The sequence below is a fragment of the Thalassophryne amazonica genome, chromosome 10, assembly GCF_902500255.1.
Source record: "Thalassophryne amazonica chromosome 10, fThaAma1.1, whole genome shotgun sequence".
Lineage (NCBI taxonomy): Eukaryota > Metazoa > Chordata > Actinopteri > Batrachoidiformes > Batrachoididae > Thalassophryne > Thalassophryne amazonica.
This window is the reverse complement of record NC_047112.1, coordinates 40,919,631-40,943,115: the sequence shown is the minus strand read 5'-3', so window position 1 is coordinate 40,943,115 and position 23,485 is coordinate 40,919,631. Positions and strand designations below refer to the sequence as shown.

General features: G+C 40.7%; 1 protein-coding gene across 2 annotated transcripts; it reads left to right on the top strand.

The window, feature by feature from the left end:
- The first annotated feature begins 3,272 nt into the window (after window positions 1-3,272).
- On the top strand, window positions 3,273-23,236 carry tab3 (TGF-beta activated kinase 1 (MAP3K7) binding protein 3). Of its 2 annotated transcripts, XM_034179888.1 has the most exons (7): window positions 3,278-3,435; window positions 3,948-4,128; window positions 6,662-7,892; window positions 9,073-9,233; window positions 11,184-11,277; window positions 21,743-21,826; window positions 22,296-23,236. In XM_034179888.1, exons 2-7 carry the CDS (start codon window positions 4,027-4,029, stop codon window positions 22,439-22,441), a joined length of 1,818 nt encoding a protein of 605 aa, XP_034035779.1. In that variant the 5' UTR covers window positions 3,278-3,435; window positions 3,948-4,026; the 3' UTR covers window positions 22,442-23,236. The 2 variants fall into 2 exon arrangements, with proteins under 2 accessions (XP_034035780.1, XP_034035779.1); XM_034179889.1 differs by lacking the exons at window positions 11,184-11,277; window positions 21,743-21,826; window positions 22,296-23,236 and adding an exon at window positions 10,342-10,586 and having other exon boundaries at window positions 3,273-3,435.
- Window positions 23,237-23,485: the final 249 nt, after the last annotated feature.

Sequence of the window (23,485 nt, the reverse complement as noted above, 5' to 3'; positions counted from 1 at the left end):
AATGTAATAATGTAATAATTTCAACACATTTTTCACTCAATTGGAGGCCCTGCAAACTAGTGCAACATGGTTGGTGCCCCACGCAGGCTGCGTAGTCTGCTTATGCCGAACGGCGGCACTGGCCATTGGCTCACCTCAGCCATACATGCGAACAAAACTTTTGCTGCCTGCTCCGGTGACTCAGCAGGTGCATAAAAAAGTGTGTCATCTGCATAGAGTTGGCAACTGGCACTGTTGCAGGATCCAGCTAAATCATTTATAAAGATACCAAACAGCAAGGATCCCAGTATAGAGCCCTGTGGTACGCCCTGTCGAATGTTTAAAAATGAGGACTTATCTTGGGCTACTTTAACACACTGTTCTCTGTCCTGAAGATATGATGCAAACCAGTCCACTGCCTCCAAAGAGATGTTAAAAGATGGCATTTTAGATAAGAGCAGGCTGTGAATGATCATTTTGAAAGCCTTTTTAAGATCTAAAAATACTGCTCCTACCACCTGACCCCTATCCAAGGACTTTTTCACGTTCTCAACCAAACAGCATTTTGCTATTTCAGTTGAATAACCAGATCTAAAACTGCTGTGGGTGGAAAAGCTGATTGCTTCCAAATGGTCATTTAATTGTGCAACTACCATTTTCTCAATCATGTTTGATAGAATAGGCAAAATTGATATGGGCTGGTAATTGCACATGGAGTCCTGATTTCATTTTGTTTTGTAAACAAATGTGAATTTCAGAGATGAGGATTTACCTCGAAAGGCTTGGGTGTGCCGAGGCCTCACAGTCTCTGTTTGGTCAAACCAAAAATCAAGCACGAAAACAACTTCAGTGAATGAATGGACAGGATGTAATTACGCAGGCAGGCCAGTATTTGTCTAAAGCTTTGTCTGCCCTTAGGAATTGTTAGGACATTGTTTGATCTTTTCTTTGGAGACCAAGTATTCATCACAGTCAAAACTATTCCATTTATTAATCCTATTAGCTCAACCAATAATTTGCACCACTTTTTACCAAAATTGGAGTAACCTGTACAAACTGAAATTGACCTTTGTCACCATTCTTGCTGTTTTTACCCCATAACTTCAGAACATTCAGTCGTAGATAGTCCAAACTATACTTTTTTGGACTCTTTATAATCAGACAAATAATGTGGTATATGATTGGAGCATTTTTAATTTTTGACCCCTGTGTAATCCCTCAATTGACCCCTACCTGGCTGTCTATTGAAAATTCAAGTGGCTAGTCGTTTTTTTCAAAAGAGTAATGTCTATGGAGTATTTGTGCTGAATTTGGTGCTTGTTTCACCATTGGAACAATTGTTTCAGTTATCTGCTGCACTAATTGTGCCATTTGCCCTATTGAGATATCCCATAATCCCTTGTGCACCAGAGAGTCACTGCAGTCAAAATAACATAGAGAAATCACATGATGACAATTGCAAATGAACATTATACGACCAAAATATAATATATGCTTTTCATCACGTTAATAAGACACTGCATGCATGAGACCCTGAAAACTTGCTAAAACAAATACTCCAAATAATCCATGTCTGCTACGTTTAACCTGTGTAAATTTAATAAACGCAAACCAAATTTGAGACATTTTATATGTATTACTCTGGAACAAACTGGACAAACAGTGTTGTCAAGGACAATAAGCAGGACGTCAAAGAGCAAACCTCACGTTCCCCCAGAGCGACATGAACAGGAAGCGATCGTCGCTCACAGCAATTCCCATTGAAAATAAGAGTTTTAGGCACAATATGCAAAGAGTTTTATTTTGCGATGTTAAAGCTGTTGTGTGCAGCGGTTAAAGTGCAGCCTGATCAGAGCGTCTCAGTGTATTTCTCAATGTTAATGACATCTCGCAGAGCGGCGAACTCTGAAGTTTTGCAAGATTTTGCAGGATTTGAAACCTCAATAGGGCGAATGCGCAAGCCATATCCCAAAATTGAGGTCAATCTGACAAACAGTCAGAGAGATATGTGATCCACATACTTGCACTCACAGAGACGTTTCTTGCTTCATAGATGGATATTAAATGACAAGGATCTATTTTGGACAAAACTGCTCAAAGATAGGTGTACCAAACTTGTGGCATCATATTCAAGAAGACTTGAGGCTCTAATTGCTGCCAAAGGTACATCAACAAAGTATTGAGCAAAGGGTGTGAATACTTATGTACACGTGATTTCTTAGTTTTTAATATTTTTTTAATTAAAAAAAACCTTTTTATGTGTCATTATGGGGTGTTGTGAGTAGCATTTTGAGGAAGAAGTGAAGTACTGTGAATACTTTCTGGATGCACTGTACATACTAGAGCACATACAGACCTTGTGCTGCCCTTATCCTTTAAAAATGAAATTCAAAAACAGTTAGATCCTAGTTCATTCACTTATGTTTTAATATTTCAACACCAAATCAAGTATTGAGCAAAGGGTATGAACTTACGTATGTGTGATTTCTTATAGTTTTTTATTATTAATAAATTTACAAAAATTAAAAAAATATTGTCATTATGGGGTGTTGTGAGTAGACTTTTGAGGGGGAAAAGTGAATTTACTCCATTTTGGAATAAGGCTGTTGCATAACAAAATGTGGAACCTCACACGCTGTGAATACTTTCCGGAAGCTCCGTATATGGAATGATCTACCTCTTTCTGTTAAAAACGCAGACTCAAAAGAGTCCTTCAAGTTCAGATGTGAACAGCTATTGCTTAACAAAATGAAAAACAGAGAGGAAAATGGTTTTAATACTTCTGATTTTTTTTTTAATCTGGTGTATTATTGTGTTTACATGTCGTTTTCAAATTGAGGTTTGTATTATATTATATTATTAGATATTCTGCCAATACTATACATTATGATCCTGCCAGTACAGGATTTTTGAATTTGAATATTGTTTTATAATTGGTTGAAATGAATGTATTCTAATGCATTTGACAATTTCATATGATGTGTTAACGTTCTATTTTTTTTTCTTTTTTTTTACCTAAGCATGGACATCTATGGGTCCACGATTGACATGAGTCACAATGTGACTTTCTTGTGCTCCCTGCTGACATATTAGTATGATTGTCTTGGTAAAATAAAAACCAATCAATCACAATTCATAAATTATTTTAGTGTATAATAAAAACGTCAATAAAACATATACATATACATAAACATATACATAAAAAGCACACATGGTGAGAATATATATATATATATATATATATATATATATAAACCGAGAACATTTGACGTTATCGCGATATTTAGCGAGTTTTTATGTGCCTCAGCCGCAGGGGCCCGACGTTGGAATGCGAAACTACAAGTTTTATATCGAAAACAAAGATTAACAGTCTTCACTGTACCATTTGGAATATATTGACCGGGCTCATCGGTTTTCGGATATGGCCCAGGACGCGGGAAATCCTCTTCAGAGATGGTAAATATTATTAAGCTGCAGTCGTTGACTTTAGCCTGCTAATCTATCAACAACCGAGCAGCTTGTGACAACTGACCAGCTACGATTAGCATAGCAATGAAGATAGCTGTTATAGTGTTGATGAATGTAGTTTGAGTTTGTTTTATGTAACTGGGTAACGTTTTACGAGAAGTGTCTCTTCGTCAGGCAGCGTTTCCGTAGTGGTAATATTATACTGTGTCGTAGCCAAACAAGACACAACTGTGGTTGTTGGGAGGCTATCTAACGCTGCTAATTAGCCTGCTAGCTAGCAGTGGTATGTGTCGTCGTTGCTCAGGTGTGTCTGGCAGTAACAACAGAATCACGGGAACACTGTTGGCGCTGCTGCTAATGTTACTTCATACCGGGAAAGCTGCTTGCTTGTCCTGATATGCTGACGTTCTTTTTGAAATCTTGCTTTGACGTGACAGACAATTTGCAAGCATGATCGTTTCAAGACTTCTGATAAGTTTCTCTTTTGTCTGTCATGTCAGTATCTTTAGGGGATGAGACGACGTCGGGTGATTTGGCATTTGCAGCTTTGGGCTTGCTGAGGCTCGGTGCTGGCTCAGGATGGCACAGGGAGGCTCTCAGCTGGACTACCACATCCTGCAGGACCTCAAACAGCGTTTTCCTGAGATCCCAGAGGGGGTGGTGTCTCAATACCTTCTGCAGGTACACATGCACACTCGTCCATATGCCAGCGAATGCTGCTTGTAGGCTGCTGGAAAAACAATGCCACTGTCAAATTGACATACCCTTTGGTATTTTTTATTTGATTTGTCTGAGGAATTCGTAATCATTTCCAACAAGACCCAACTTCAGAACTTACACATAAAGTCAGTTTCTCTGCGCACAGTGTCCCTCCAATAAAAAAAATTACACTTTCAATTGGCAGTCATTAGTTATATGTAACATAGAGTAGGTTATGTCATCTATGTCGACAATGGTTACTTATTTTGTGAAAAGATTCTGGAGAATTATGTAGAGTTCTGAGGTCTGTAGAAGTGCCTTTTTTTTTTTTTAAATTGTGACAACAACAAACTTGTAGCTTTTACCCAGGGTTGGGGTTTAGATGGCCTAAAACCTGTTTTTTGCCAGGACACTAGCAAAACCTTGCCTAAAACCAGTTTTAGCCATGTTCTTCACCGCTTGTTTGGCAATTGTAGACTGGTATACATGCTATCTATATGGCAAAAACACAAGGTCAGTAGCAAAGTATGTAGAATTTTAGTTTATGGGGGCGGGGGTAAATTGGCACAATAGTAATAACGAGCGATGAGCTTTTTTTCTGCTTCTTTTGAAGTAGGTGTGATAGAATTTGGATAATTTAATAAACTTTTCCAGAATTACATTTTGTCACATTATGCTTTTGCCTATACTGGAAAGTATAGAGCTCCCACATATCCCATACATATGGATCTAACTATACCAGTCTTGTCACAGAATTTTGTTTTATTTAAGTATCCTGATGTGGTTATTTTACTTTTACACAGATTTCAAATATATAGTTTCCTATTTTATATATGTTTTGTATTAAAAACGATGTAAAACCTGTTTTCACAAGGATGGTTTTTGCCAAGTCTTAACTGAGTTTAACGATGGTGCGTCTAAAAGCATCTGAATAAGAATAGGTTTTATTCGCCAAGTATCCACAAGAATACAAGGAGTTTGACTTCGGTTTGACCTGCACTCTCTCTGTACGGATGCATAAATATACACTAAACACTGAATAATTCACAGTAAAAAAATGTGCAAGTAAGATAAAAGAGCAATAGAGAAACAGGTTGAAGTTAAGTTGTACATGAGTATATCAATTAGTGAGTGTTTTGGCAGATTAAATTGTTCATCAGTGTGATGGCCCGTGGAAAGAAACTATTCCTGTGTCTCGTTTTGACGTACAGCGCTCTGTAACGTCGACCAGAGAGGAGTAGTTTATACAGTGTGTTCAGGGTGTGAGGGGTCTGCAGAAATGTTACCAGCTTGCTTCCTGGTGCTGGACCATTGTAAGTCCTGGATGGAGGGCAGGCTGGCTCCAATTATTTTTTGAGCACACCCAACAGTTTGCTGTGCCTGTCATGTTTGGAGGCAGAGGGAAACCAAATAGACATGGAGATGCCCAGGACAGACTGTCTGACAAAGTGCATCCTCTGCTGTGCCTTTTTCCTGATGGAATCTATGTGGGAGGTCCACTTCAGATCTGCGAAAGAGTTGCATCCTGTCCACAGTGTACCCTGCCTCACGCCTTATGACTGCTGTGATATATGTGTCAAATGACTAGTTACACAAAGAGACTGAGGGGTACAACTTGCTCTGTAAGGGAACATCAGCTATGACACTGTGGCCATGTGGTGCTCTTCCCTGTGTATGATCCAGTGCGCAGGTGCATCATTATTCTGAACACAGCTGGGAAAAGTTAAGGGGGTGCCTCCGTATCTCTTGTGAGATGACTGCTTTTGGTCAGGTGGGAATGGATGAAGTATCTTTCTGAATGGGTGCCAGTCAGCAGCACCTAGGGTATTTCCGTTGTATGGTGCATATGTGGCAATATTTGGCAGACCTGACCTCAACCTGACTCTTAACAATCACTGATGTTTGTTCATGTGCTGGTCTTCATGGAGCACTATATCCCAGACTCTTTGACTCATTCTGTGATAGGGCAGTGCTGGTTCAGTTGTGTTCTTTACAAGCTGTCTATTTTGTTCTGTGTGGTGTGTTCTCTCCACCTAACATATTTTTGGTTTTAGAGAACAGTGATATTGGCACAAAAGAGTAGACACAAATGTTATTACTGTGTTCTTTATTCATTGCAGTTTAATATAGTCATAGTTGTAAAAAGAAGGTAGCATTCCCCAATCACCTGATTTCAAAATAAGGTGAGCTCACATTCCCAGGGAACTTTTGACCATTGCTCTTGCAGTGTAGAAATAAAATGCACCTTACAATTTTCATACCTAACAGGTGTTGGCAACAAAACCCTCAGTGTTTCTAAAATTGACAGGAAGCTTCATTTACAGGACATAAAAGTCAGCTTAATATACTTTACAGTTCTCTGAAAAAAAAAAAAAAGGTTAAATCAAAATTCTTTCAAATATGAGGAGTTCTGTTAATACGCCTGACCCAACTTGGGCACCAGTGTAACTGTTGCTTATGAAGTTGAGTGTTCTTGTTCAGTTCACCAGTTTGACACTTTCTTCTCTTCTCCCAGAACAATAACAACCTGGATCTCTGTTGCCACCTGCTGGCTCAAGAGAGTAATAGATACTTGTATGGAGACTTCCACCACAGTCCAGAGGAGGGACGCCTCAGTCAAAACCATATGCTGCATATTAGCTTGGGCTTCCCAGGTTCGGATGCAGGCAAGACAAATGGAGCGGCAGTGGGAGTAGGTCGATCCTTAGTGCACAGCACTAGTGACAGTCATATTGAGCCCCAGCGCCCAAGCTATCCAGAACCTCTCTCAGCCCCTGCAAACATGGCCCCGTCCCCAGGTTACAATCCTTTTTTCATGACTGATCAAAGTCGCTCAGCTAGCACTCCTACACCTCCACCAACCATGCCGGGTATGTCTCCAACCTACTCCCCTGGCTCGCGGTACACTATGAACCCAATAACTGTCACACTTTCACAAAGTATACCCAGTGTTCCACAGGCCCTGCAAGTTACTCCAGGTCCCTATGGTAGCAATAGCAACACCACACTATATATGCGCCCTTCGCCTTCCCAGAGCCCCCAGCCAGCACCCTGGCCCTCTTCTGGGACACCGGTGTATCCGCATCAGCAGTCCCCCTACAGTACTCCCACATATGGTTCACCTTATAGCTCCCCACAGCATCAAGTCCAGCCGCAGCCTCAGCACCAGCAATATGCCTTTCTCCCTATTAGTTCTCCAACACTTCCCAGCATGCCCTACCATCACCAGCAGCAACCCCAGCAGCAGCAGCCAGTTTACAGGCCCTATCACACAAAAAGCTCCCTCAAGAACCAAATTGAGATTACCTTTGAGGGACCGCGCCCTCGCAGCAGCTCCCCTGTACATAGTCCCCACCCTCAGGGAAGTATTTACATGGCCACCAGCCCATCGCCAAGCTCCCCCTCAAGGGGCACTAGTATGACTGGACCAGGGGCAGGTTCCTTCCATCCTGGAATGTACCTCCAGCACCAAGGTCCTGCAAGACCTCGACCTGCCTCCTCCCCACAGCCAGGGCAGTCACCATACACTTTCAAGATCAAAGTATCTCCAGGAGGACAGGCACAGAAACCTTCTAGCTCACCTCCTGTGGGAGAGTCTCTTCTCAACCTGGTAGACCACGGGGAGCGCAACGCTACACCTGCACCCATCCTGCCCATCTCTGCTTTGCCAGGAACTGTTGCCAGTCATTTTGAGCAACTACCACGACGTTCAAGCTCAGGCTCTGATGACTATGCCTATACACAAGGTAGGAAAAATGCTTCCTCCTATTCTGTGCGTGTGTGTGAGAGACTGTTTTCAGTGTTGTTCATGCCAAAAATAAGTAATCATCCATAGTTTTCACTGACCTCTTAACAATAAGAACAGTTGATAAATATTAAGATGTTGCCTGTGACAGACCTGTGGAGTGCAGCTAGTCCTATATGAAAAGGTTTCATATTCCTTTTTGCTTAGTCAGCCATGCAGATGAATCCTCATTTGTAATCACTCTGAGAATGTGACAGTTCTTAGAACTACATTCACAAGCACTTAATTGTGCACTGACATATAGTTGTTGGAGTCCTTTGGTTTTATTGAGGTTTAACAAAGTTGTTTGTACCATGAAGGCTGAATGACCTGTTGCATTATTCAGTCAACTCATCTTGTACTCGGAGACTTTCAGATTTCTTTCAATTACAAACAGTGGCGGTTAATCATATCTCAGTCAAGAACAGCAAAAATTGAGTAGCTTTATAAATTAGCTATTTAAGGACTTTTATGTCTGATTGTTTTAAAATGGACAGGTTCAAGGGGTGATTTAGATGTTTTGAGCCTGACCCACAAAAAGTAGGGCGTGGTTCTCCATCTTTTGCATTCTGAGAAACCAGAATTTCTCAAGAATGTATGAAGTTTTCACTCACTGGGTGCAGTGTTGAGAAAAAGTAAATCTGACTACTTGTAGTGCAAATTGCTTCTAATGATTTGTAGCGATTGTTGTCTTTTCACTGTTTTATGTTGCATTTATTGAAGTTGCTGTCACCCATCATTTTAGCATGTAATAACAGAGTACTGCTGAAATAAAAACACTTTTTAATACCATGTTGTTTTCTTTGTATATTCTGTATTTTTTTTTTTTAAATGATACAAATATGGGCTGCACTCTAAAAAATGTATTTGTCTCATTTTTTATAGACATTATCAACACCACAGTTTATCCACATTATAAATATCAGATTTTTAACTTTAGGTATTTTGCACAGTAATCTTGGCAGTAGCGTACCTCCATTGTAGCAGAATGTTTGGGGGGTTTTGGCAGGTGGGGTGGGATGTTTATTTGTTTTTGTTTTTCATCTGTTTTTTTGCTTCACACATCTTAAACTGCTGCTAAGTTACTTCTCTCAAGAATGTTCTACGTACTTTGTAAATATGCAGTGCATTTGTTTCTCCAGCACTTCTGCTTCACCAACAAGCCAGGATGGAGCGTTTGATGAAGGAGCTGCTGTTGGAGAAGCAGAAATTGGAGCAGCTAAAGGCTGATGTCAACAACATGGAATATGATGCCCTGCAGAGACGTTTTCGACGAGTCAACTCCACAAGTCTTATTCCCAGAGTAAGCACCAGTCACGCTTACATTCACATCATACTTACAGTATATTGATGACCTACTGGAGATGTTCCACCCCCTTGTTTAGTACTGATCCAATATGTGTAATTTATCATTGAGACAAATTATAACTCTGATGGCTTATTTATCCTGACCTGCAGCAGATGTGTTAGGAAAATTAGAGAAGTAATTTCATTCTTTCTAACATTAGCGGTCACTTGGGTAAAGGTTGATAGTTTACGAATAGTACAAGTCTGTCCAGATTGTAGGTAATTTCATTGTAATATGACAAAATGCATCATAGTGCATTTTGAGTGACAATGCTGAGGATGGTTTGGTCTTGCAGTTTTCCATAGAAAATGCTTGTTTTTACTCTGGGGAAAAAAAAATTTAAGGTGTGGTTGAGCTGGCTTTAGACTGTAAACAGATGTCTTTCATTCATCACAGAGCATGTGTCTAATTTATTAATATAGTTTTATACACCAATGATTCCTTAAATTAGTGTCTTATTTAATTGATTAAACTTGAACTAATTAGTAGAATACTCATTTATTTTTGTCAGCATTTTTACCCAGGGTGGTTCCAATACTTATCAGATACACCCTTGTTCACATTCTCTAAGTTGCACACAGTCTTGCTTGAAACCCACCCAGTACAATGACAGTGTGTTAATAGATGACCATTGAGTTACACCACTGAAGCTGTTGGGGATTCAGGGCCTTGCTTCTTTATTTTTGGCTCCATCTTGTCTTTAACAAGCCAAAGCCCACAGACTAAAGCAAAACTTACTTATGTCGGATGTAGCGTTTTTTTTTTGTTTTTTTTTCTCAGATGTTTTCCTTAAAGAATAATTGATGGATGGATGTGCTTTATTGCACCAAAACTGGGAAATTCTGAAAGGCACTTGGGAGCAGACATCAAAACGATTTAAAAAGCAGAACGTGTATGTATGTCTGTGATCAGCTAGTTGCCAGCTGTAGTCTTTGCAGACACTTTTAACAGTCTTAGGTGATCCTTGTTGTTGGACATCATTTTGATTTTTGAGTGGAACTGAGCAGGTCCTCTTTGGGAACATGTACTAATGCTTTGCATTGCTGCATCCAACACCTCCCAGAAATTCTTTGGGTCCTGAGTTGTGATTAACCAGACAGAATAGCAGCCCACCTTGTCTGTACAAAATGTAGTCATCTATCTGCTGCACCCAAGTGTTAGTGTGGGTTTCCCCTCGGAATAGTCTCGTAGTACCTGGTGACCTTAGCATTGAGGCTCCTCCCACCTGGGTGTATGGTTGAGCAGTGTCACAGCAGATGCTCTCTCATGGTACACATAATGTTCCTCCTCGTTTCATGACAAATTTGGGTTTTTATGAAACGCCAAACATCAATGTTTCTGCAGCTACTAAAGGTATTTTGGATAAAATGCAATTAATGGAGCTGCTGCTGCTTCTTCTTCTTGCCGTTCTATAGAATGTGGAAGTATTTGTTGTCTGTTGAATGGACAGGCACATTCACTGAATGATCAGACTTTCTTTGAAAGTTTATTATTGATATTATGTACTTGGAACTAGTTCATGTTAGAGTTCTGTGTAAAGATGCTGTTGAATTTATATTTACATATACTCAGATTGTTGAACTTGCAAAAGGTCACAGACAACCCTAGGCTGTGAAATTGTCTAAATGTCTTGGTGGGATTTTGGCTATTGAACTTCTTTATGCAGTGTCCACAGAAGAACAAAAACCCTTTAAATTAATCAAATCTGAGCAATGTGTAAATGACTATTGTATCTCATTTATGTTCCACATCTACATTAAGTGTACTTGAATGGGAGATGAATTCAGAGATTTATGGATCATTACTATATTGTAAGTCACCATACAAACTTAGAAATAACAGAAAATGTATTCCAAATACTTGTGGTCGTCTATTTTTCTCTAAGTGATGTATTCATTGCTGCAGCCTGAAGAAATGACCCGATTGCGAACTCTGAACAGAAAACTTCAGATTGATATCGACTGCACCCTGAAGGAGATAGATCTACTGCCATCTAGAGGTACACATACACACACACACACACACACACAACTGTACATTGCTGCACATAACCCTTTGAAGTGTGTCGGATTTACTTGAAGACATTGATCTTGGAAGAGCCAAGCCCAGGAGCTGAGAGAGTTTGATTCAAAGTGATGGATGAGGCTCAGTCACTCTGCATACAGATGCAGCATTTAAAGGCGACTGGCTGCTTGCAGCCAAAGCTCATTGGACCTAGTTACATAGTTAAACACAACTCACACTTGAAATATCCCTAAGGACATTAGGAAAAGTAATTATGTTGACCAGAAGTGTTGAAAGTGAAAACAAGCAGCTTGCTTAAAAATGTGACTATATGCTCAAAATTCTGCTCACTGTCACAAAAAAAAAAATGAGCTGAAGTTTTGATGGACAGGAACGACATTAAATTGCAGTTCCTTAATAGACTGCAAGCATGTCTCCTAGATGTAGATGCCACCCCTTGAGGTGGCCACATATGCTCCATTCTCATTTAGAGCAGTAGAAGAAAAAAGACGACATACAGACACGAGGCCAGCACAAAGCTCCTTTTTTGGGGCGCGGGGGGCGTTGTTGTAGTTCGTGTTCATGGAAATGTTTTCTAAAAAGTTATTTATTTTTATGTGTGTGTGTGGTGGACTTTTGTGCTACATGCTTGTTTTGCAAGCATCAACAAGTGTGCACTTCATCATAGAGCCACTTTGAAGCTGATAAAATGCTGTTTTGCATCCGTTGTTGCCAGCACCAGCAGGGCTGGGACCCCTATTTTATACATATAAAACTATGATTGTGAAGAAGTTCTTAATCTGGATTTGTACTGTGAAGGATGAGGTTTGAAAATTAATAATAGTCAAGATGAATCTCCTTGTTCTGAAAGTATTATTAAAGGGAACATATCATGAAAATCACTTTTTATCTACCTTAAATATGTTTTCACGTGTTTGACTTTTAAAATTAAATGTCTAGTGTTACTGTAAACATCATTTAGGATAAACACAGCTTGTTTTAGAGATGTGTGTAAAATACAATGTGTCACACACATTTGTTTCATAGTTTGAGATACCAGGTCGTTATTGTAAATAAGAATTTTTGTCTTAACTTACCCGGTTAAATGAATAAATACTAAATATGTTAAAATACACTTTGTACTGCTTTTTCCTCAATAAGCTTCCCTCTTGTGTGTTGACTCAGTTTTTGAGAAATGTCTACTCCAGATTTACCATTCAGCATGTTTGTATTAAAAAAAAAAAAAAAAATAACAATAATAATAATAATGTAAAAAAAAAAAATGGTTCAAGACACATTCTGTGATTTGGAAATGATCATGTCCATCATGTGTATCCCTTCTCTTATCTTGGGGAAAAAAAAATGTGAAAAAGAGTTTCAAACCCAGTTTGTGCAATTTATAGGATCTGAAATTGGAGGCACAGTGCACAACAGTGGGTAATTCCTTACTGGTTAATGAATGTTTGGTTTTTTGTTGTTGTTAAACCCCTTAAATAAAGGTGATGCTGCGAGCACATCTTGTTCATTTTCAGTTCCATTGTCAAAATACTTAGATACTGTAAAATTTCAAAATTCATACATTTACTGTATCACAGACACAATATTTTCCACAATAATCACAATATGACACAACACAAAATGGCTAAAGAGCTCCAGGCTGACTTGGAACAGTCTAGGGTGGTGGATCAGTCCATACCATATGTCACCCACTCAGCCAGTCCCTCCACAAATTTGCGATGCCAAGATTTCAACATTTAATTCAATATTCGGTTTCTAATAATCTTCCTATATATAGACATAAGAGATATATCCGTCTATCTATCTCTCCATATATGTACATATATATTGGATGAATTCTTGAATTAATTGTTGAAATCTTGGCATTGTAAATTCCTGGACAGTCTGATTAATCCAAGTAGGAGTCGGTGGGCGAATGCCAATGTGGAGTGAGTCTCTTATTGAAATAAACAGATAAAAATACAAGACTGTTTGCAGAAACTTTAATAGGTATGTCAGTCTTTTGGGGATAGTGTTTTATGCACAGATGAAACCAAACTAGAGCTCTTTGGGAATGCTGTGCATCGATGTGTTGAAGCTCATAAATAAACAAATAACCTAGCTACAACATGGTGGAGGTTCCATCATGCTGTGGGTTTGCTTTACTACCTCTGGAGGAATTGAATATATCAAACAAATTAAGTTAGAATATTACAGAGACATTTTAGAGAGAAATATGTTGTCTGTTGTCAGAACAGCATGCTTGATGTGAAAGTCAATGGCCTTTGGCAGGACAACAACCCAAAGCACATACACAACAGGACAAAAGCAAAGAGTAGAGCATTTTAAACTGGCCAGCAGTGAGACATGACCTATGTTGCATTTAAAAACCTTTGAGCTCACATCTGTGGCTCTGTAAAGGATTCCTGTAAAACTGTTTCATCACATGTGGTGGAAGAGTGGTAGAACCTAACAGCAAACTGAATGCAAGAACCTTCTAGGTCGCGCAAAGAAACATTTAGAGGCTATTATTGCGACACAAGCTCCTGCAACCAAATAATTGTCAACGGTCTTAATAATTGTTAAAATTTTATGTTTGGAATGTTTCACTATTATGATAGATTTTCTTTCCTTTGTTCATTAACAATGAACATTTTAGTAATTATTCTGATTATACAGATTTGGTCAGTTTGCATTTATGACTGAAGATACTCTGATTTATATCAGAATCGGAATCAGAATTGCCTTTATTGTCATTGTAATTTGCATTACAATGAGATTTGAGTGCAACTCCAAAAAGGTGCTTTCCGTGGTGTGAGTAATATAAATATAATATAATATAAAAGATAGTGAAATTTTAACGTTAAATTATTCAGAGTATATGTACAACTAATATAAACATAAGGTAAAAAATCAGATGTGGACCAAGTAAAATGTAAAACGAGAATTATATACAACTGTGGAATCATATTGCACAGGAAAATTGCACATGGTTTACAGATATTGCACAAGAAACTTGAAAGGTGCGGATTAGAGTGATTTGTTATTGTTCAGTGCAGTGATCGCTCTGGGGAGAAAGCTGTCCCTGAGTCTGTTTGTCCTAGTTTTGATTGACCTATACCGTCGGCCAGAGGGTAGTAGGTCAAACAGGTGGTCGCTGGGGTGGGATGTGTCTTTGCTGATGCTGGCAGCTCTGCTGAGGTAGCGAGAGCTGGCAGTGTCTTCCAGGCTGGGCAGAGAGCAACCAGTGATCCTGTTGGGTATTTTCCTCCTCCAACATTCTTAAAACCTTTGATAAGACAAACAGAGTCAAGAAACACCAGTGAGACAGAAAGTCAAATTAATCACGCGCGGAGTGCGGCCAGGCTGTACACCAAAGCTGCACTAAAGTCTGGCCTGTGCTCCCGCTCTTTTTATTAGAGATGCCCTCATTACATCATAAAACTTGTCCTAAGGGGGGGGGGGGGGGGACAACGCGAGACAAGTTTCTTCCCGTAACATACACACATACGTCAATAAGCGCAGCTGTAAGGACAAACAGTTTCTTTCTTTTACTCTTATCGTCGGAGGTCAGCACATCTCGTTCGTCTGTTGCAGTTATCAGCTGTTGTGCATCTGCCTGGAGTGTCCTGGTCTTCACACTAAGCATCACGTCACAACAGTCAAAAACAACCTTCAGGTCTATTACTCCAGTTCATGACTGACCCGTCATGCTTCACTCCCAGTCGTTAGCGGCTACAAAAACAAGTTGTATAATAATAAGTACATCCAGCTCTTCATTCCCAGTTCAGATTGACCCCAGCATGCTAAACAAGGTTGAATAACACATACATTCTCGGGGTTAGGTGCAAACAGCACAACACCGTTTTCATAAGAAAGAAGACGAAGGTACAAATGTTAACAGTGATAACATATATATATATATATATATATATATATATATATTATATATAAAATCCTTAACATTTCCCACCTGTTTATCACCTGTTAAACATATAGTAGGCATCACCCAGCTTAGTTAGTTAGTTTATTAACTTAGTTTATTCTGTCCACGTTTTATTAATTGAACACCACCAACAGATGGAAGATTCGAATCCAGCTGCTATTTGATCAACCAGTTTATACTCGTCAGGCACTCCTCTGGGGACTCCTATTGCGTCAATATATGTTGGATTTCCTACTCCTTTCCAATCTCTTTTTACTCTATGTCTGGCTATGCCTTTCTGCCAATCCTCAGGAATAAGAGAGGCTGCATATGTCGTAACGTCTTCAGGGGTCATGGGTAACAATAATGATATTAATGCACAATAACCTGACACATTTCGTGGCAGTCTGTCAAAGATTCTGTTATCACCACACCACCACCATACATCACTTCGGCTGACTGGTATAAATGAACCGTTTTTCTGTATTATTCGACTACACCACTTGTCTTATTACTTTTTCAGCTAAAGCTTCATAGGCTAAGAGTGTGTTAACTCATCACGTCAACAGTTCAAGCTTGAACTGGAGTTGTGAGCTTTTCAATACTTCCTCATTTTCAGCACAAGCAGCTGAATTAGTTGCTTTAACTGCAGCTTGCTATCTGTTTAAAGGTACGGCTGTAACAATTTATACAGACAGCCAGTACGCTTTTAGCACAGTGCATGTGTTTGCAAAACTGTGGGAAGAGCGTGGAATGGTGACATCATCTGGAAAGCCAGTGACTCATGCCACACTCCTAACTGCACTACTGAAGGCTGTGAAATTGCCTAAACAAATTGCTATATGCAAATGTGCGGCTCACACCAAGGGCTCTGACAGTATTTCAAAAGGAAATGATTTTGCTGACAGAGCAGCAAAAGAGGCAGCAGCAGCTTCTTCTATTTTTGTTGTACAGGAAACCACTCCAGATTTGCATTTAGGTCATACACTGCTTGCTGACATGCAACAGCAGGCAACTGAAAGAAAAACAGATGTGGATAAATAAAGGAGCTACGTATGCAAATGATTTGTACGTATGCCCACAAAAGAAACCCATATTGCCAAAAAATATGTTTAAATGGGCAGCTATTATGAGCCATGGCGTGACGCATGTCTCATCAGGGGGTATGATATCGCAATTGCAATCTATTTTTTGTCTTTATGGGTTCGATGCATATGCAAAACAGCATTGTAGAGCATGCATGACATGTGCAAAACACAATTCACAAGGCAATTTGAGACCCCAAAGAGGCAAATTTCCAACACCACAATATCCCTTTCAAGTGATTCACATGGATTATATACAGCTGAGTAAACATGAAGGGAAGGAATTTTGTTTAGTCGTAATTGATGCCTTCTCAAAATGGGTAGAATTGTTCCCTACAAAACATGCAGATGCACTTACAGTGGCTAAGGCATTGTGCAAAGACATCATTCCACGATTTGGAATACCAGAAACAGTTTATTCAGATAATGGAGCGCATTTTGTTAATACAACAGTGCAATACGTAGGAGAAGCGCTACAGGTCAATCTCAAAAATCATTGTGCTTATCAACCACACAGTGCCGGATTAGTGGAAAGGACAAAGGGCACAATAAAAATAAGATTAAGGAAATGTATAGAAGAGACAAAACGAACCTGGATTGAATGTTGGACCTAGTAAAATTGTATATGAGAATACACCAACACCATCAGGGTTAACACCATTTGAGATACTTTATGGACGACCATATCGTCTACCAATTTGACATGGATACTAAAACAGCAGATGAGGAACAAACATTAGCAAATTTTATGAAAAAGACATTAACACAGAAAGAGATAACTTAAACACATTTACTGCAGAATAATTAGGTGAGGTGGTTAACGACACTGTATCCTAGCAATCATGACTGAACTACAGCAGACCCCGGAGCGGCGTGCTCAGCGCCGCCGCTGCCGGACTGTTGGTAGGGCAGCCGGTTGCGTTGTGATCTTAGTGTGTTTCGTGCTCCTCGGATTCCTGGCCTGGTGGTTGACCCAAGAATTGCAGCTCACTGTGGACCGAGCCAGAGAACAACGCAAGCAACGTCAGAAGAGGTTTATTCATAATGTGAACGAGACAGATGGACACCCTCATATATACCATACTAATATGTGGTACAGATATGTTCATTTATTGGCTATGGAATTACGTTACTAATTGTTATGTTTGTTTGCAAATACCTATATCCTCAACACACCCAGCTCTGACGGCTAAACCGTACCCTGCTAGGGTGACAGAATGTCTTATCATACGGATGCATAATCAAACTGTATTTCGGGGGCAGTTCTAACACCACTTGCCTCAGTGCAACCACTTATATGATAGGGATTTCAACAGAGGACGTACAAGCGTGCCCAAGTGCTGCTCCATTGACTAGACTGAAGGGAAACGCAAAAATATCATCACGTTAAATTGTCATCACAACGGCCATTCCCAAATTGCTTTTACGGGACAGGGAATAAAACTGTAGGTAAAATTAAGAAACGTCTGTGTACCCAAACGTATGTTTTATCAAATAATTTAAGCCTAGCCAAAACATATGTGGATGGTACTTATCTTCATCACATTGGACGGGGATGTAATTATACAGGCTCCTGTCCATGGGGAACGGATGAATCATGTGCTTGTTAGTAAGTTTTTGCTACCACCTGTAAATGGTACTCCGGTGTATGATGACATCTATTGGCTTTGTGGTTCCAGACTGTACATGAGTCTCCCACCAAATTGGGGTGGTGTGTGTGCACCTACCCAGGTGACTGACCATACATATGTGGTAGGACCTCCACAGAGAAGAATGGCAGCACCAGACGGAGGAGATTGATATACCCAGATGTGTTACCACATGATCACATGTGGGGCTCGGATGTACTAAAGGACCAAAAAATTGTGGTCTGTAGGAGATAAAATAGCACATTCATTGTTCCCCTGGATAGGAGTGGGAAAAAATTCATTAATGATTGAAACTCTGAATTATCGATTGGGTCTGTTCATGAATGTAACTAAAAAAATAGTAGCAGCTCAAAACACTGAAATAGATGCTTTACGTACCATGGTGATGCAAAATCACATGGTTTTAGACTTGCTTACTGGTTCACAGGGAGGAATTTGTGTTCTGCTGAACACAACATGCTGTACTTTCATCCCAGACTCCATTCATTCAGTGGATATGCAGGACGCATTGGAAGAGCTGAATAAACTTCGTGATGCAATGCATAAAGACACCCTAGCCGTGAACCGGTGGAATCCCTGGTCCTGGTTGACTTCAGGACCATGTTGGCAGTTACTATTGAAAATGGTGACACCAGTGATTATAGTCCTAATTCTGATTGGACTTTGCATGTGTTGTGTGATCCCTTATATCAAAACAATGGTTGGCAAAATGGTGTCAAATACATTTGTACAGTGTAATCTGGCCTTCCAACAAACTATGCCAAAATATCAAGCATTGAAACAGTCAGACCTTAGTGGAGAAAACTATAATGACTGTACTGAGAATTATGATGAATTATCACATCTTCTTCTGCCTTACCTACAGCTTTCTTTTCCCTGCTTTCTCTAATCGTCGCTTCTCTGCTCCCTTCTGTCTGTTCTCTGCTTCCTCCTCCCAAAATGCCACTAAATCTGCCCCTACTTTCTGCATCTTTTCTCATCACCTTTATGTTGCTGTTCTAACTCCTTCTTTAGCTTCTGTATACTGATCAGGTTCAGTCGTCCGTCAAAGTCATGTTTATTTATCCAGGTCTCCAATTTCTTTGTTGCTTTTGGATTTTTTTTTGCTTCCATAAATTTCCAGTCGTCAGTTGATAAATTTTCCTTATTTTTAGACATCTTACCCCCCATTTTTATTATCCCTTGTTATAATTTGGACTTCAGACGGGGGGCACACCTAGGGGTGTTCTAAATCTGAAGTTTTCACACTTTCTTTGGACGTGACAATTAATTTGCCGTCGTGTGGTTGATTCCTTTCACCTCCCCGTAGGAAGCGGAATCACTTGCCTCTGCTTCCACACGCACGGTTGTCACTAACGTTGTCCAAAGTATTACACTTTCACACAGTTATTTACACTTACACAAAACACTATTTACACATAGAAACACTTTTAATAATCGTACGCGTATTCTTATGCCAGGGGAGCTCGCCCTCCCGTGAAATTTAACTAATGTCCTGCATTAGGGGACTCCGCCGTCCTGCCAAATTTAACTGCTTTTTTACAGTGCACGTATTTCTACCCGGATTTCCTTTACGTATTAAAACAGAGGAGTCCGTATCCTCCTTCCGGAATTTAACTACGTGCGTCCCTCGCAACCGTAGAGGAGTCCGCCCTCCTTACAGAGTTTAACTGTGTTTCATTAACAGACGATTCTGTACATCGCTTACGGAGTTTAACTGTTTTATGTGATCACTTTTATCCCCTACCGTTACGCGTATATAAACAGAGGAGTCCGCACCCTCCTTACAGAGTTTAACTGCTTTGCATTAACAGACGATTCTGTATCATCGCTTGCGGAATTTAACTGTTTATGTGATCTGATCACCACTCACTCAGTACTGTTACAAAGAAATTTTACTCACTGACTCGACTTCCTGTCTGTCTTCTTCGGGAAAATCTCGTCAACCAGACGATGCCAACGGTGGTCGACAATTGCAGACACGATCAATCGATCGGACCTTGGCCAAGGATTTACGTCTGGACTTGACGACCTCCGCTGGACACCTCCGGTATTGTTGAGATCCCGGACGAGCCCCCAGTCAATGTTGGGTATTTTCTCCTCCAAACATTCTTAAAACCTTTGATAAGACAAACAGAGTCAAGAAACACCAGTGAGACAGAAAGTCAAATTAATCACGCGCGGAGTGCGGCCAGGCTGTACACCAAAGCTACACTAAAGTCTGGCCTGTGCTCCCGCTTTTTATTAGAGATGCCCTCATTACATCATAAAACTTGTCCTAAGGGGGGGGGGGGACAACGCGAGACAAGTTTCTTCCCGTAACATAAACACATACGTCAATAATCGCAGCTGTAAGGACAAACAGTTTCTTTCTTTTACTCTTATCGTCGGAGGTCAGCACATCTTGTTCGTCTGTTGCAGTTATCAGCTGTTGTGCATCTGCCTGGAGTGTCCTGGTCTTCACACTAAGCATCACGTCACAACAGTCAAAAACAACCTTCAGGTCTATTACTCCCAGTTCATGACTGACCCCGTCATGCTTCACTCCCAGTCGTTAGCGGCTACAAAAACAAGTTGTATAATAATAAGTACATCCAGCTCTTCATTCCCAGTTCAGATTGACCCCAGCATGCTAAAACAAGGTTGAATAACACATACATTCTCGGGGTTAGGTGCAAACAGCACAACACCGTTTTCATAAGAAAGAAGACGAAGGTACAAATGTTTAACAGTGATAACATATATATATATATATATATATATATATATATAAAATCCTTAACAATCCCCTGGGCCATTTTGATCACCCTCTGCAGCGCTCTCCTGTCTGCTGATGAGCACCCCCCGTACCACGCTGTAATGCAGTACGTCAGGATGCTCTCAATGGTGGCTCTGTAGAACAACAACAGCAGCTTCTCCTCCAGATTGTTCCTCCTGAGCACCCCCAGGAAATGGAGTCACTGCTGGGCTTTCTTCACCACCACTGTGGTGTTGGCAGTCCAGGAGAGGCATGTCAGAGAGCTGCACTCCCAGGAACCTGATGGAGCTGACCCTTTCCACACAGCCCCCTTGGATGTAGAGCGGGGCTGGGTCAGCCCTGTTCTTCCTCAAGTCCAGGATTATTTCTTTTGTTTTTGTGGTGTTCAGTGGCAGTTTGTTAGCTAAACACCACGCTGTCAGTCGACTGACCTTGTATCTGTAGTCAGTCTCATCCCCTTCTGAGATGAGCCCAATCACGGTGGTATCATCCGCAACTTTATGATGGTGTTTGTGGGATGGTTCGGAGAGCAGTCGTGTGTGTAAAGGGTGAACAGGAGGGGGCTCAGTACACAGCCTTGAGGGGAACCGGTGCTGAATGTGATGGTGGGGGCCAAGTTTCACGGACTGTGGGCGGTTTGTGAGGTAGTCCTTGATCTACTGGCAAATGGGGGTGGAGATGCCCAGATGTGTTAGTTTCTGAGCCAGGATCTCGGGGATGATGTGGTTGAAGGCTGAGCTGAAGTCCAGGAAGAGCAGCCTCACATAGCTCCCCTGGTGCTCCAGGTGGCTCAGCGCAGTGTGGAGAGCTGTGGTGATGGCGTCCTCTGTGGAGCGGTTTGCCCTGTAGGCAAACTAGTGGGGGTCCAGAGTGGGAGGCAGACAGGCTCTGATGTGCTGAGAGACCAGTCTTTCAAAGCACTTCATGACCACAAGTGTAAGTGCAACAGGATTATTTATGCTGACTTCTTTGGGAATGTGTGTAAAAATCAAGTGGTGCTAATAACATTGCCCAGGACTGTGTCTGATTTCTGTTTTCTTTCACAGGGAAGTTTGACCCAAAAACATTAAGCAACTTTTATGCTAACATTCAGCCCGGTCCAGTTGTGCCACCTAAGCTGGGTAAAAAAGGTGAGAAATGTTGTCTACTGCAGTTTTCAGAACACAAAAGTGCATCTTGAAACTTCAGAGAACTTAATAGTCAAAACACAAGTTTGGGTTTCCATGCACAAAGTTAGGCAAACTCTGGTTTAACACTCAGATCTTCTTGTTTTGTGTGTGCCCCCCCATGGAACATTTCCTTTGACAATCGAGACCCCTGATTTGACAGACTTTAGTTCACGGGAGCCTGTGCAAATCTGTTGGCATGGAAACTAGATGTGAAATGTTGCTATTGAGTGCATACTCATGTCTGTCAGCGTTTATGCCTGAAGGTTTGATTATTGAATGCATGCCTCATGCCTGTTCCTCAAGTAGCAGCCACGGCTTATTCTGCCACTGAGATGACGACAGTCACGTTATTTCAATCTTCCCTTTGTCACATTGATTAGGGTGCCTCACTTTTTTTTTTTTTTTTTTTTTTTTCCTCTGATCAATTTAGAAGAGGAGCAGGACTCCAAACCAGTTGTGGTACCCCAGAGGGATGAAGACTTTGAAGGTGCCCAGTGGAACTGTGAAAGCTGCACCTTCCTCAACCACCCTGCACTCAATCGCTGTGAACAGTGCGAGATGCCGCGCTACACCTGAACTTCGCATTGCATTCTACTTCCCGGCCCAGCACCGTTAATCCTTGGATAGTAAAATACCCAGTTCTTCAGACTCTGCAGCTCAGAACAAAGTTTTGCCCATGTCGAGGTTTACTCCTTGTTAATCACTATGTAAGTCTCTCCAGCCTGCTGAGGAAGAGCCACTACCCCTCTCTGCCCACCTGTCCTGGTCTCCTCTCCTCAACTACCCCTGTGCACTTTGATCTTTCTTTTTCTACTCATGGATGATGATGATGATGTCTTTTCCAGGATGGCTGGAAATCCTCTCATGGTGAAGGTGTTAGGACTGATGTGCTGCCAGTCTAGCAGCAGAAATGTAAAAGCGATTTAAGGATTAAGAAATGGAGCTATGATTTACCTGGTGAACATTCCGTGGAAAACAATCGACTGCCTTGTTTCCATATATGCACCCATTCCTGAACTGAAAATTGAGGCACTTCAACATTAAAACAGGAATTTCAACTCCCTCTGGTAGTGGATCAATGAAACCATTGGTATACAAGGTCTGAACAATGCAAAATGTAGACTGTACACTGTATCTGGCTCTGTATGGGAGCTCGTTTCACTGAATGAATGCTACAAAGACTTGCATATCAGTATAATTCTGATACTTTTATGCATATTGTGTATTGCCTGTACTGTGTTTGGAAGATGTTGAGTTCCTGTGCAAATGCCTCAACTTGCTGTACTTATAAAATAAAGGAGCTGATTCTATGTGATTTGACCATGTAGAGCTGGTATGTTTTTAAAGGGTCATACATCAAATAACTCAAAACGTGGTGTCTTGTAGTACATTTATTATTTGTCACACCAGTAAAAATCAGAAATGGGAGTAAACGGAAGCAACATGCACACACACTCACTTTGATTAATGTTGCAACAGTAAGTATCTGACTTTGATGTGAGGTTTAGACAGTCATTACTGAAAAGTTCAGTGCACATCCTGGCTGCCGACTTCATGACCCCAGTTGTCCTCCCTTCCGTTTTGAAACATTCCAGCTTCAGTTTGATCGTGTACATGCCC

Excerpts from the sequence above, each read along its gene's own strand:
- tab3 (XM_034179888.1), top strand. The coding sequence starts at position 4,027 with ATGGCACAGGGAGGCTCTCAGCTGGACTACCACATCCTGCAGGACCTC. Across the intron at positions 4,129-6,661 it reads TGTCTCAATACCTTCTGCAG|AACAATAACAACCTGGATCT; the intron begins GTACACATGCAC and ends CTCTTCTCCCAG. Across the intron at positions 21,827-22,295 it reads ACCTAAGCTGGGTAAAAAAG|AAGAGGAGCAGGACTCCAAA; the intron begins GTGAGAAATGTT and ends TGATCAATTTAG.